The sequence below is a fragment of the Canis lupus genome, chromosome 6 (genome assembly GCF_003254725.2).
Source record: "Canis lupus dingo isolate Sandy chromosome 6, ASM325472v2, whole genome shotgun sequence".
NCBI lineage: Eukaryota > Metazoa > Chordata > Mammalia > Carnivora > Canidae > Canis > Canis lupus.
Window position 1 is genome coordinate 10,632,757 of NC_064248.1, and position 15,113 is coordinate 10,647,869.

The following is a 15,113-nucleotide window of genomic DNA, read 5'->3' on the forward strand; positions in this document are numbered from 1 at the left end:
GGTAGAACACAGAGTAGGTGGCAAACAGATGTCAGGCCTGGGGCAGGGAGGTGTCATCTAGGTAAGTGTGATTCCTGGTTGAGAAGACAGTGGCCGGCTGGAGACTGGGGGGCTAGGCAAAACCTGGGGGACATCTGCAGTCTGGGCCTGGCATTGATCCGGGCCTGGCATTGAGGAGGGAAGGGCATGACTCCCTCCAAGCCCGCTAGTGGTCCTGGGTCCACCAGGCACAGGCGCCAGACCTGCCAACTGTGGCAGTGCCCCACCCCCGTACCCTCAGCCCCAGACACAGAGCAAACAGAAACTGAGGCATCTTCCATTGCACTTTAATCAAAATTCCACCATCAGAAGAGTTCTTGTAGCATACAACGTTAGGATGGGCATGTCAACTTGGTCCTACACATGGAATTTCCACAGATTTGCACTTCAAACATGTATGAAAAATAAAATATATAATATTTAGCTTTATAAATTTCCCCACTTTGTCACTTTGTCCTTAAAATAAATTACTATCTCTATCCAATAATTTAAGCAGTCTGGAGTCATTAAGCAAATATCAGCCAAATGACTTCCATTTCCTGAAAAAGTTCTGGGGGAAATACTTGAGACAGTCAAATGCTTACAGGAATCAACGTGAATTAAAACTAGCACATTCCTCACAGTGGGGCGAGACATCAAAAATGGAAGGCTGCTAATGGCTGTTCTTCTCTGTTGGGAAAAAATAAATCCCCCCTGGCCATATCGAATGGTTATAGAAGCTGCAACTGAACTTTTGGCACCGTGGAGAAAAGAGGCTTTTCAAAGAAGCCATTCCCAGCGCTGATTCCATCAAAGCATCAGTCTGAGGGAGAGGTGACGGACTGGGAGGGACAGCTGCCTCGGCCCTCCTCCAGAACTCCTTATGGGTTCTGCTCCCAGCCCCCTCCACCTTGGCAAAGGCAGGGCCATGTCTGGGCACCCTGCCCTCCTCCATCCTCCAGCGGAAGAGTTCCTCACGGCGTAAAGAACACCAAGAGAAAAGTCCTTCTGTGGGCGGCGGGGGCTGCTTTGCTGCGTGCTCAAGGGACAGCAGGGTACACTTATCACACAAGGGACACAGATACTCCAGCAGGATGGCCGCACAGCCTTTAAAAGGGACAGATGGAAGGTGCACACGAGACATCGGGGATCCAGGAGGGCGGGCAAAGCTACAGTGCACTAGCAATTTCAGGGGCTCTGCATGGAGCCTCAGGGGCCTCGATCCCCCTGCGCCCCCGTCCCTCCCCCAGTAGGCAGTCAGATTTGCCCACCTGCAGCTCAGGGCTTCTTCCCCCTCCCCCCTGACCACAACACAATCTCAGGAAAGAACAAAGAATCCAGTGACAAGCGCTGCCACAGAGCCTCGGCCTTTGAGATTCCCTGGGAATGAGCTTTGGGGGCCCCAGCCCATTCTGGCAGGGGCTTTGTACACAGTTTAACTGGGGGAGGAGGTGGCCTTGCACTTCCGATGGCAATAGCCCAGCCCTGGCCTCCTAGACAGAGCAGAAAGTAGCTACAAGTCAAGGAGACGCTCCTCGCAGGTCTCCACAGGCCACTTCGAAGCCCCTCCAAACACATCAACATTGTTGTCCACCCAGGGTATGATGTTGCCGGGCATGTTCGTGGAGCAGTTGGCAATGTTGATAATTTCCTGTGCACGAAGGACGCGGTCCCAGATGTTGAACTGGCTGAGCTCCCCCACGAACGCCTGCGTAGCATCGAACCTGCCCCCAACAGTGTCCTGGAAGGAGGTGAAACAGAACCTCATTGGCGTAGGTCAAAAAGCAGACATCCACTAATTCTGGACTGTGAACGGCCAGCCACTGGGAAGGGATGCCAACTATAGAGGGAGAGGTGGAGCCTGAGGCGGTTTCCCAACTCCCTCCAATGCTGGCCACTCCCCCACCCACCCCCCACCCCCTTCCTGCACATTCCGGAGCTCTGGACACCTCAAAGCTAGAGTAGAAAGACATGTGCCCAAGGTCCCAAAGCTAGCATGAAATTCAGGTGTCCGGACTCCCAGCCTCTCCCAGGGAGGAAGTGAGGCAAGGAGCCAGCTGTCAGCAAATCTCAAACACAGGCTGAAACATCAACTCTTACCTGCCCAGGAGCAAACAAACTCCTTACGGTTTTGTCTCCCAGGGGGGTTTCTTGAGGGCAGCTTCTGAAGTCACTTTCCCACCCCCATCTCGCCCAAAGGGCTGAGCACCCCACAGTATGCCCTAAGTGCCCCAAAACACAGAGCCAGCAGTTCCTGGAAGATGCCAGATCAGCCCCTGGCACCCTGAATCAATGCTGTGCCTGGTAGAGGGCAAATGCCTGAAGAGAACCCAGTCACTCCATGACAGCATGACCCCAGAGACACTCCTGATCACCTGTGTTGGACTCCATTCTGGAATCTCTCTGAACCCACCACACCATCCTGGTCCCCCACCCTCTGCCCCTCAGGCCACAAGACAGACAGCACATGGGGCTCTCAAGCCACACTAGCCACATCTGCCAGGCAGACAGCAGGATGGGGAATGGGGGTGGGGGGGGTGGGGGTGACAAGGAGATGGGTGTGGGGTGGGCGAAGGGAAGAGGGGCAGCCTGCAAGCACAGCCCTGTGGGCTTGGCTGGCTAGTGCATGCCCATCTCACACCCCCTGCACTCACCTGTTCCTGCCCAAGGATCAGTACACCCCCTGGCTTGATGGGGTGCCAGGGAGCCAGGTTCTCCCCAGTGCCGAGTTTCTCCCCATCCTGGAAAGCTTCCCACATGCCGTCCCGTGTCGTCCAGGTGATACAGATATGGTGCCACTTGCCATCACTGACAAACAGGGGCAGCTGTGCAACCTGTGGATACCAACACGCAGGTGAGGGCCCCCATAGGGTCTCCAGAAGTCTGACCTGCAGAGGTCCCAGAGGTCTGCTGCTCCCATCAGGCAGGGCCCCTGCTGGTCTCCCCTTCTCTATGTGGACAACATGGGCAAATCTGTCCCTTGGGAAACAGACTAGGCATCTACACTCTAGGCAGGGGCTAAAATTCTATTACGGCGCTTGGGGACTGTGTGTTTATGTACTCCTGTGCAGGAGACCAAAACCCTGCAATTATGTGGGAGTGTGTGCTGGAGGGTACACACAGGGACCCTCATTGAGAACCAGAGGGAGGGCATCTCTGACCGACGTCATGTCCCGGTAGTACTACAGACCCGCCCAGCTGGGTGCCATCCTGTTGTTACTGCTGGTGTCCTAGCAACACAGGGAACTGGCTGTTTACGTGCCACCTAACCCAAGAGGAAAACAAGGTTCTGGGCCATGTTGTGTTCAAGGGCATTATTTAGAACAATTAATCCCTGGTTAATTGTCAATCCCTGGGACATGGTCACCACTAGAAGGGGCCCAGCAGGGAGATTCCACAGCACTTCCCACTTAAACTACACCCAGGCCGGTTGGAAAATAGCAGAGTGAGGAGCCAGGGTAGAGGCAGCAGGGAACTGGAGCATCCATGCAGATGCTTGGTTCTAGTGAGGATACATTTGTTTGGTGACACTGAATCTGACTTCAGAATGAAGTTTAAGTGGGGCTCCTGGAGGTCTTGCAGGTGCCCAGGGTGGAGTCCTTGAGAAGATCACACTCTTGAATGTCAAAACCAGCCAGTCTGTTAGAAAGGGACATTTACTCTGGTCAAAGCCAGACTACAGGGACAGAAGAGATGAGTGGCTGTCATGGGTGGAGGAGGGGCAGGAGTGGACTACAAAGGGGAACAAGGAGATTTGGTGGGGGGAGGGAGAGGAATGAAACACTTACAGATTTTAATTGTGGTGGTCACACAACCACATGCAGCTATAAAAACTGGTCAGACTGTTCACCAAAAACTCTTAAGTTTTACTGTATATATATTTTATCTCAATAGACCACCCAAAAAGATACACTGATAAATATCCCACAGAGGGAGACACACATATCTGATCCTCTAATCTGTATGGCCCTGGGAATAGCCACAGGGACCTGAGTTCTAGTCCTTCTGTGATGTCTGGCCTGGACCCCATGGCCACTTCTAGGCCAGACTAGGGGTAGCTAGACGGGGTCCAGGGCAGACTTCACAGCTTGGATCTCTACAAGCTATAGATGCCCACCCCTACCTGGTCAGCTGGCCAGGGTGAGGCTGAGTCAGTGCAGAGCTGTCCCCACCCCAAGGAGGATAGCCCTAGCTGGCAGTCAGATGCTATCACATCCCGCAATGGGGGTGGTGGCAGTCCAAGCAGGCCTCACCTTGTCATTGATGAGCAGCTCAATGGGGTTGTTACCCCATTCTATCAGCACAATCTCATTGGCCTGCCCGGGTACCGCATAAGAGAACGGGGTGCCAATGCCCGGCAAAGCGCTGGATCGCAGCCACAGGCAAATGGTGAAGGCATACAGTTCAGGCAGTGTTTTCTTGATCTTGCCATACAGGTAGTTTGTCCGGAGAGGGAGGGAGACCTTGAATGCATCGGGAGACTTGAAAGCACTGTTGCCTGGAGGGTGGGGAACAGAGGCCAAGGGGGTTAGTCTACTCCCTGCCAGAGCAGCCCAGCGACAGTTCAGCTGGACCCCAACTTCCCCCCACGCTGGTCCTTCAAACAATAGGGCATCAGCTACTGGGAAGCCCCTGTTGAAAGTGCTACAAGTCTAGGAATTAACAAGAGCATCCTTGCTCTGGAAAGCTTGAGGAAGGGGGTAAGGCAAGCTAGATCTAACTTTCTGGTTAAATTAAGCCAGAAAACCCTTCTTCACCTCTTTTCTTGAAATCCTGGTCCCTGCAGCTCCTTTAGCCAGGACAGGGGCACAGTCCCGCTGGATTGAGCTTAGAGGCAGGAAGTCTTAGCAGGGACCCAGGGACTCAATGCACACTCAAGCCTGTAAACCCCTGTCACTTCTCACCCTAAAGAACCACTGCCACCCAGGCAGAGTCCACATTGGTGTCTGCACACTACAACTAACTCAGAAGTGGCTTTTTGGACTAAATCCCTCCCATGAACCACTCTGCACATAATTTGCCCTTGCCTCAAGAGAAGATTGTGTCTGTTGAGCATTTCCTACAGTTTGGAACCAGTTAGAGGCAGAGAAATAGAGAGGTAACCTTCCTGGGGAGGTTAATGACCCTGGTCAGAGTCTTGAGCCTTTGGGGCCCACCTAGGACAGATGAGCCTCCCACCCCCAACTGTCCTCAATTAAATGGTGCCTCCATGGTCTTTGAAAGCGACGGATACTCTTAAACAAGTCTAATTTTTAGTAGTTTTGATTTAAGCTCAAAATTAACGACAAAAATAAACACATGGAAGCCGATTCCCTGTCTCCAATTATCATAGATTCTGAAGTGTGCAGAGTATCACCTGATTCTGTGAGCTGTCATAGCAGAAACACCAAATGAGATGCTTCTGATGAAGGAGCCCAAACACCCTTCACTTGTTCACAAGTATTTATCAGCTATCCATGAGGGGCCGGCTGGACTCAGTGTGAAAAACAGGCAGCTCTCTGGACCCAGAGCTGATGGAACCAAAGTGCCTGTGTCTTGAGTGGATGAATCAGCCCCTTCTGTAGAATGGAAGCCAGAATGGATGAGCCTTCCTCCACTGCAGTGGAGAAACTCATTTGCTTTCATAGTAACAAACACATGAGAAGCTCTTGGGTGCCACGGTTCACACCCATCCAAGGAAGACCCGCAAAGAAAAGCCAAGGGCCCAGCATCACCCCTTCAACCTCTCTGAAATAGGCAGTAGAGAAATACTAGAATCTGGGTTCCGTGGGTACTGTTCACTCATATCTGCTGCGTGCACAGTCTTGCCTGGCCCATCCTGACCTCCCAGTCTTCAGAGCCACCGGGTACCTTGCAAAGGCTGGGAAGACTTGGTCACCCTGGGGGAGCCACAGGGGACCTGGCAGGGTACAGGCTGGGACTGACCCCATGTTAGGCTGAGGGAGACTAGAAAGCCCCACCCTTGATCCTGGAGGCTGTACAGTATAGCCAAGGCAGCGAGGCTCAGAGAGGTGGGGTGACTGACCCCTGGCCACAAATCTAATGAATGACAGAGCAGGGAGCTGAAGTCCCTCTTTCGACCACGTGTAGCTGCTAATATTTAATTTGCAAATGGTCATGTTCTTCACGAAGGCATGATTAGCTAATAAAGAGAAATGGCTTCTATCCTTGCAGGTGGGCAGTCCTGCTGATTTAATAAGGCTCGGTGTCGGTAATATCATTAGCTAGGTGACAACAGATAGGTTTAATTAGACCTGGGAGAGCCAAGGGGCAGAGGACGGGCCCACACCCCGAAAGCTGGTGCCCTCTATTTATACCAACAGCTTGGAGGTTCAGAGGAATCTTCGTCAAAACCAATTAAGGCATTAAAAAGCCTGACCAATAAATCAGAGGCTGCAGGTGGCAGACAAGTGAAAACGGGGGGCAGCTGGGGCCAAAAAGAAAAGGGTTTTCTCTTCTCAGTGGCAACGTTTATGTCAACTTGAAGGTGGGCTGTGCCTGGCCAGCTGGCCCGGAACCTACAGACCCCTGCATATGAGCAGGGTCCTATGACAAAGAAAACAAGCACCCCTGGGGTCAGGCAGCACAAGCATTCACATGTAGCGCTGGCTGCTCACCCTGGGCTCTGGGGAGCCTCCTGCTCAGCAGGGCTGGAGCCAACATGCCGCTCCAGGCTGTAGCTCCCGGGCCTCTCATGCTCTGGGGTCCCCACCAAGTTCAGCCCCAGCTCTGTTGGACACGTGAATACACGTATCACTTAGCTCTCTCAGTCCTTCATCTATAGCTAATACCGACCTCACACGGTTGTTGTAAGGGTTACAAGAAGATACAGAGTGCAGAAGTCACAGCCTGGTGCCTGGCCCAGAACAGGCGCTTCCCGGGCCGGAGATGCTGGACAGAGGCCAGAGTCCCCAAAGCCCCCTACTTTGCATATGCCTGAGGTCCATTTCCTCTGGGCTCCGCAGAATGCTTTGAGGAACTGTGTATGTTCCTCTCATGGTCTAGATTTAGGGGCGGGGAGTTTATATATCCCTTTACTCTCTCCACAAATAAACTCAGAATGACCCAGAAGACAAACTGGTTGGCAAATGATCACTTTGCTCATCCCAGGGCTGGATGGAGCACGCTGAAGGATTCCAGAGTTCTCAAGGTGGGTGAGTACCGGGTCCTGGCGGCTCATAAGCAGGCCAGTCAGAGGCCCTGGCCTATGGAGCCAGGCCCTAGTGAGACCATAGACCACCTCTCTGTGCCAGATGAGCTGAGAGCTCCCTGTAAAACCTAGGTATCCAGAGTGTGGGTGCTGGAATCGGTCTGGGCATGGGAGGGACAGTCACAAGGTGGCAGCTCCTGGGTGGTCAAAGCCATGTGGCTGCTCACTAGCTGCCAGCCCAGGCCCCACCTCTGTTCCCCTCCCCAGAGGACACCCTCCAGCTGAAAGCTTTGGAGCATTTTTCTCATCTGCGTAACAGATATAAGAGAAGCCCTATCTCACAGGGGTGATGTGCTTGGCACGCTGCCTGGCACCACTCCACTCTAACTCAGCAGGTTATTAACCTACATCCTGGTAGCAATTAAGCCACCATGCCAAGCAAGGTACACAGCCACCAAGTTCTCTGGTGAAGCTCTCTTTTCATTCTACAGCTATCCCAGGCAAGATACTAAGGGACTGTAGTGTGCCTGTTCGGGACCCCTGCATGTCCCCAGGTTCCACTGTGGGGGAGGCAGGGGAAAGGCAAGGCAAGTGCCACCCTCACCTTGGACCCAATACGGCCATTCTGTTCTCCTGTCTGCAAGGCTCTGCCTTCAGGGAAGGCTCTTGAGACCTAATGAGTTTCCTGAGGTCACCCAGCAACGGAGGTGAGGCAGAGAGGACGTTTTTTCAGAAACTCAAGAATCCAAGTCTAACAGCTAAGTCACCCACCCCTTTCTGAGAAGGACAAGGAAGGAAGAAGAAACTTTTCTGGAGGAAGAAAACAGGAAAGTATGAAGGAGACCCTGTGACTTCTGGGGAGCTGCTCTAAAATGGAACAGAAATACCTTCCCCTTGATCATCTGGCTGTCCTCTGCAGGCATCACTAAAGGCCTAACTGGACGTTCTCCTATCAGTTCATAAAATGGAGTAATGAGAAACTGTCTTTGTCACATTGGTGAATCTGAAAAGATTACAATCTCATAGCCACTACCAGCAAACTTAAAACTTCACTCCTGGGCCACCTGGCAGTCTCGGGGGTTGACGATGCAGTGTGGATTACTTAGGGCCCTTTGATCCCTCCTTTCCTGTGCCCTGTGGAAGGAATTTACCCACCATAGTGTGATACTCAGAATCCACTTCCAGGACTAGCTAAAAAGTGGCTGAAAGGTCCACATGGCAGGAGGACAGGGTTAGATTGTTTGTCCAAGCTGGTCCTGAGGGCACTGGCTTTCCCGTGGATAACACCAGCGGGCTGGGGGTGGGGCTCATTCCTGAGAGGACCATCCTCAATCACGCTTATTGTTTGTTCAAACAGCCACAAGTCACCTCCTCGAGGTGCCATGTCTCTGCAGACACCCCCTGGGTCTGCCTGCAAGGGATGGAAGCCAGGCCACTCCCAGCAACAATAGGCCCCTTAGGGTGTCCAAATCGGAAGATGTGTCGACATGGCCGTTAAGCTGGGCAACTGTAAGGCAGAAACCCTAAACCTCTGTGTCCGGGAGATGCTTCAAGCTGAAAAAACAACACTTAATTTGAGAAGCAGAGAAGGCAAAGTGGAGAGCTGCCGGACTGGTAAGGAACGCTGTGGTTTTCCGCACCTAGGACAGGGAGGTTCAGAGCGGACCCAAGAGCAGCCTCAGAGCTGGTCCCAGCAAACAGCAGCAGAGCTGAGTGCCAAGAGTCAGCAAGCAGGGGTCATGACTCCCAAAGGCCCTAGCGGCCAGTCTGTAAGGCCACCCCCACAATTCCCCCTTCTCTGCTGCTGCCTATTTGGCCCTCACACTGCAGCCCAACACCAAGACAATGGGGTGGGGGGCTGGGAGGGACACCAGCCAGAGGGCAACAGAGGAGCTCACCCAGAACTCACCCCGCTCCAGCTCCGTCACCCTCTGCAGCAGAGCGTTCAGGGCGCTCTCGGTTTTCTGTCGGTGAGCGGAGGTCTCATTGTGGAGCAGGGACTTCTCATCCTCTAGCTCCGCCACTTTGCGCAGCAGCTGCCTCTCCAGCTCCCCCAGCCGCTGCTGGAGCACCTCTCGGAAGTCGCTGGGCAGCACTGCATTGGACACATTCACTCGGAGCTGGTGCTTTTACATGGGGAGAGGGACACATAAGGGAGAAGTATTAAGGCCATTTAGAAAGAAATTGTGAAATGTAGCTCTGAAAGCTCAACCACACCAGGGAGAAGCTTCCAGAACGGGAGTACTAAATCGTGCTGTTGGCACGAAGGGGAGCACTACATTGATGCTTTTTTCTTGTTTGTACGGGAAGGATTTCAAAGTCAAACAAGAATTACTTTGTGGCAGTATCTGAAACTTATGAATTTCATTTTCCTTCCCTTGATAAAAAGTAAAAAATTTAAGCACTGTCTATCATTCTCGGGTAAAGACAACACAGTTGAGATTAAAAAACAACAACAACAAAACAGTTAACCAAATGGTACTCAAAGCTTCCATCTAGATGTGAAAACAGCCCCCAAGCCCTGACATGGCACAAAGGTGAATAACTACGCTTGCAGAGATGTTACTGGGAAATGAGAGACCTAAAACACGACAGTTCTGAATTCCAGGAATCTCTGCTTTGAATGCTGTTTCTAAATCCTCACTTCCTATGTCTTTTACTCCTCGACCATCATGCTGGCTCTGGAGGCAGTCTGCCACTGCCTCGCCATGAATCCTTGGCAAGCTATTCACCCCCCTTTCTAAGCATTCCAAATGGTAAAATGCAGTTAAGAGGATCTGCCTCAAAAGACTGCCGCAAGGGTTAAAATTAGATAACACGCCCGGTGTATATTTAGTAAACTAGAAATGTTAGCTGCTATTAATCATGAGGATTCAAGCAATAATACAGATGCTGGAAATACTGTATTTAGCCTTCATGCCACAGGAAATCCTCAAATAATTTCGCAATAATCACCACCTGTAATTGAAACCTAGTTTTGCTAATGAAGCATTTTGGTAAACGTTTCTGATAGAAACGTCCCCGCTTCTTAAAAAGGGTTCGAAAGTACAGATGGAAGTTAAATGAGGATTTGTCTTGCAAAGTTCCAAACTGCAGACACCTTCCAAGAGGGAAACGGAATGAGGTCCCTTCCCCCAAAGCAGCCAGTAAGGGCACCTTAGAACCGCGCGATTGGCGGACAGAGCGGCTTTGAAGTTAAAACCAGCTTTCCATCAAGGCGCCCACCAGTGTGTGGCCCGGGACCCGCCCGCGCTCGCCTTCCCGCCGACACCCTCTGGTCTCAGCCGGCTCGGGTCCAGCCCGACCTGATGTATTCAAGGAAACGCGGGACGCCCGGGGCAGCTGACCGCACGCGGCAGCCTCGGGTCACCCGGCACAGCCTCCGGGAGCGCGTCCGGCCCCGGGGGACGGGGAGATTTCCCCGAAGGGAGAAGAGGCCGTCCCGGTCCGCTCACCCGGACCTCGGGAGGTGACCGGCCACTCGGCGGACAGTCCGGGGGTGGGGGCACGTTTAACCCTTTCCGTCCAGCTAGAGGCGCGGTGGGGGCGGGATGTGAGCCCCGCCAGTGAGTTCTGGAGCCCGACCGAGAAACCGCCTGAGCCCAAGACCAGCTCGCTAGTGGCCGGCACCGCCTGGCGGGCAGGACCACGCGCCCCATCTCCGCCCCGCGCCTCGGACCCTCCCCACCTCGCATCCCCGCACCCGGCTACCTCGAGGCTCTCCAGGCGGTCCTTGAGGGTCTGCAGCGAGCGGCTGAGCTGCTCCACGACGTGGCCCGGGTCCCGCGGCAGATCGCCCATGGTGTCCTTGCCCGTGGCCGCCCGCCCCGGCGCCTTGCCGCCCGCCAGCCCCTCGCAGCGCGCCAGCTTGCCCGTGAGCTCGCGGATGGCCTCGCGCTGCGCGCCCAGCGTCTCCTTCTGCTGCACGACGGTTTCGCGCAGCTGCAACACCGCGGCCCGCAGCTCCTCCTCGGGGCTCAGCGCGCCGCCCTGCATGGGCATCGCGGGCAACGGGCAACCGGCGCGCGCCGCCTCCGGGGGCAGCGCGGTGCACACGAAGCGGCTGCCGGGCGCCGGGCCGTCCTGGGCGGCGGCGGCGGCGGCCACGGCGAGCGCCACGCCGGCGGCCAGCAGCACCAGCATCCCCCCGCCGCAGCGCTCACTCCAGCATCGGCCGTCGGGGCGCGCGGCGTAGGCGGCTCCTCCGCGGGCTGCGGCGGGGCGCGCAGCTCGAGGGCAGCCCTAGCGCGGGAGCCGCGGCCCTCACGCAGCCCGCCCGGCGCAGCGCTCTGGTCCGAACGGGCCCGCGCGCCCTTTCTTAAGCTGGGGGTGGGGGGGGCCGGCGCGTGGGGCGCAGCGCCGCGAGCTCTGATTGGCCCGGCTGGGCGCGCGTCAGCGAGGGGGCGGGGCGGGGGCGCCCTCTCTCGGCTGGCGGGCGGGCGGGCGCGTGTGTGGGCCCGAGCCGGGGGCGCGAGCGCGGGGTCCCGGCTCCCCGCGCTCCCCAGGAAGAGAGCACGGAGGTAAAACGAGAAAAAAAAAAATAATGCCAGCAAAGCCGCCCCAGGTGCCTTCTCGAGCCCCGGCCGGCGAGTCCAGGTGTCCCTCGGACCCGCCCGAGGACGCGAGCGTCGCGGTCTGAAGAGAAGCCGGCGGCTTTCCCGGAGCGGCTTCTGGAGCGGCGCCAGGCCTCGCTTCAGTCACTCCCGAGTGAGAGGAGTGGGGGGCAGCCCCAGAGGACCTCCAACTCGCGGCTGCCGTCGAGAGCCCCCCGCGGGCCGCGCGGGCCTCCTTGGCAGGACCGCGCCCGCCGCCTCGCCGTGAAGGCGGGAAGGAGACGCGCGACGGCCGCCCTCCCCCCGCCCCCCCGCGTGCACGTCCGCCTCCCGGTCTCCCGCCGCCCCCGGCCGCCGGGGAGGACTTCTCAGGGCGGCGGGGACCGGAAACGCGCGGAGGGGGCGCCCGCACTGCCTGGCGCGCACGCCGCCCCCACCTGGGGAGACTGGGCGGGCGGGGCGGGGCGGCCCAAGTCGCGCGGCCGCCCGCGGAGCTGTCCGGGGCTGGGCGGCCGGCAGCCCGGCAGGTGCTGACCTTACCCTGCGAGCCCTGTGCCCCGGGGGCTCCTTGAGCCCGGCCCTCGCTGTGCTCCCGCGCTGTGAAGCAGGGCCCCACCCTCGAGAGCTCGCCGCTCGAAGCTCCGGTTTCCCAAGGCGAGGCCCCTGTCCCCACGTTCTTGGAGAGCCCAGATATGGACAGAAACCCCGAAAGGCAGGGGCAGATTTGTTTGAAAAATCTTGGCGGTGGCTTGCCAACAAGTTCGGAGAGATTTTGGTGCACAGCTACAGACTGAGCTGGTTGACTTGCACATTCTAAGTGGAAACTTTATTTTTTTTTTCCCTCTGTGTTTTTCAGAAATCCTGTTTGCAAGGTCATTAATCACCTTATCCATTATCCCAGGAACAAATGGATTTGTCGCTTGAGCTCAGAAGCCGAGGTTGATTCTGAAAACAAATTGTATCAAAATAAATGAAATTATTATGATAATATAAAATAGACCACAGTGATTAATCTCCAGAAACCAAATTTTGACCTGTTTTGCACTTCAAAACAATAGCTTCTGTTATGTAAATACTTGTGGGGTTTTCAAGGACAACATTTACTAAATTACAAGAAAAGTTCTTTTCGTGAAAAATCTCCCCGTGGATAAACATTAGAGATAGAAAATCCGGTCTACACAACACCCAAGGCAGAGGACAATGGAAGTGATGGTGGTTCAGGTAAGAATATTCGAATATTCTTTCAGGAAAGGTATGAGGTGGGGATGAGGGGGAGTGGGTAATGGGCTAAGGCCACCGTTGGTCCCTATCACCAGGAAATATAGCAGCTTTGCGTAGTATGTATGACCTTGAACAGGCTCATTCCTCCTACCTCATTTCAGCTCCCTGAAAACTCCAAAAGTTCCCGTGAGCCCATATATCCACAGATTGCAAAATAATGAAGGCAGTAAGGTTGCAGAGCATGTTATAAAATATTACATTTTTGATGATTCCGTAAGGCACTAAATCCAGACACGTTCAGATTTACCCAGATGAAGATTTGACTTTTCAGTTTTCACACATAGGTTGATGTAGGTTGTTTTTGTTTGTTTGTTTTTTGTTTTTTATTTTTTAACTGAGACCTAGGTGGATCTTTTTTTTTTTTTTTTTTTTTTTTGACCTAGGTGGCTCTTAACTGGAAACAGAGTAGCATAGCCTACGTTCTTCCAAATATCCATTCTTGACGCAGACTGATACATTGATACTTGCAACCACTTGAAATAGATGCTCCTTCCTTTAATAAATAGTCAAGTGTATTTCCAGAATTCTAATTTTCTCCTGAACAAAGAAAGCAGCATATAAGAAGATATAAAAATAACAAAGCAGATATCCCAAAATAATTACTCTTAAATTGCTCAAAAGAGATTCTGATATGAGAAATGATCAGTGAAATTGCCTAAGATGGAGAGACCGAGGCATTTTAAAAGATGTTATTTCCTTTGGAGGCAGTATAATTAGAGGGCTTAGTTCACAAGGGTATTATATGCTATTTAGGGTTTGATTTTGTTTTCCTAGCACAGGGGAAAAGTCTGTTGGCTTAGAAACAGAGGGACTGAGTCTTAATGCCAACTCTGTCACTAGCCGGGTGATTTGGGGCAAGTCATTTCTCTTCCTTGGACCTCAGTTTTCTGTGTATGACATAAGGAGCATAGACTAGACTCTCCAAAGACCCCTTCTGGCTATGCTCAAGAGCTGATAGCTTGAAAAAAAAAATCACTGTTCCATGTGACGAATATTCTGGAGCCTTGTCCTTTGTGTTAATGAACCACCTGTAGCCAAGGATGAGTTAGGGAAGGTAGGGTGTTTGTGAAGGTAAACCTTCACACAAATATGCCCGGTAGCTGTGGTTGAGACCTGTTACTGAGACAGGAAAGCTTGCCCTCGGTTTACTCACAGCACAAGATTGCCTACCTGAAGGATCCTATATATCTGACTCACACTATCCATAAGGACTGTTCTATGAGTGGCAGAGACCAGGGCCCACAGATTTTCCTCCACTTGAAAAGTCGTGCAGATCTGCAGCAGTGAATCAGCTCCACCTAATCTCTTTAGTGTAACTGATGCTGCAGCATAGTAACCACCCACTCATTCACTATGTCTCCTGGCTCCCAGGTCAGCTGCGAGCCCAGTATGGACTTCAGCCGTGTGCTGGAAATCCTGATGAGCTCATTCCGCCTCCATTTTATTGCCCCATCTGTTTGGTTCCCTTGTTCTTCTCACATGCATTTTTATCTTGGTCTTCTGGGAAATGTGCTAATTTCCACCATGGTGTCAGAGGATCCCATCTTATACTTTCTTACATTTCTTCCTCCTCTTTCTCAGTGCCACTTGGGAAGTCAAGAATGGGGGTGTGAGCTCAATAACAGAATCCAAGGACAGCTTTTTGCGAACATGACTCAGGAACTGGCCTCACTGCTGAATTTCAATTGGGAGGAGAGCTAAGAATGTGATGTTTTGGGGGTGTTTTTGTTTGTTTTTTTCTTTTCTTTTTCTTTTTTTGTAGGATTCAGTGCAGATACAACAGAATTTGGAGGCTCCAGTGAATTGTAACAAATACTCTTTAATGCCTAAAATGCTAAGACCTTTTCAAGAGTGAATTTTTCACTAAACTGAACTCACTGCGTGGTAGAGTAGAAAATGCTTGAGCTTGGGAGGCTTGTTTCAGCTCTTGTTTCAATCCTAGTTTTATAACTTGCCATTTGACCTTGAGAGGATAGCTTAACCTCTCTGAGCCTCATTTTTCTTATCTCTAACACCAAAGCTAAGATTACTACAAAGTATTATTGTCAAGCTTAGTGAGATAATGTATGTGAACATGTTTGGCATATAGCAGGTGCACAAGAGATGCTAAT

The 15,113-nt window shown here is 53.1% G+C and overlaps 1 protein-coding gene and 1 long non-coding RNA gene across 5 annotated transcripts in view; one reads left to right on the forward strand and one right to left on the reverse strand.

The window, feature by feature from the left end:
• Positions 1-305: 305 nt before the first annotated feature.
• NPTX2 (neuronal pentraxin 2) lies at positions 306-11,385 on the reverse strand. Its single transcript, XM_025426203.3, has 5 exons — positions 10,880-11,385; positions 9,078-9,294; positions 4,272-4,516; positions 2,673-2,852; positions 306-1,759 (listed from the first exon to the last, which is right to left on the reverse strand). Exons 1-5 carry the CDS (start codon positions 11,309-11,311, stop codon positions 1,532-1,534), a joined length of 1,302 nt encoding a protein of 433 aa, XP_025281988.1. The 5' UTR covers positions 11,312-11,385; the 3' UTR covers positions 306-1,531.
• Positions 11,386-11,550: 165 nt separating this feature from the next.
• Positions 11,551-15,113, forward strand: part of LOC112646303 (uncharacterized) — a 37,130-nt gene continuing 33,567 nt past the window's right edge. The window contains exon 1 of one of the 4 annotated variants that reach the window (XR_003127550.3): positions 11,551-12,942. This is a non-coding gene — a long non-coding RNA (uncharacterized LOC112646303). The remainder of the gene's footprint in view (positions 12,943-15,113) is intronic. The other 3 variants (XR_003127553.3, XR_003127551.3, XR_003127552.3) reach the window with 3 other exon arrangements.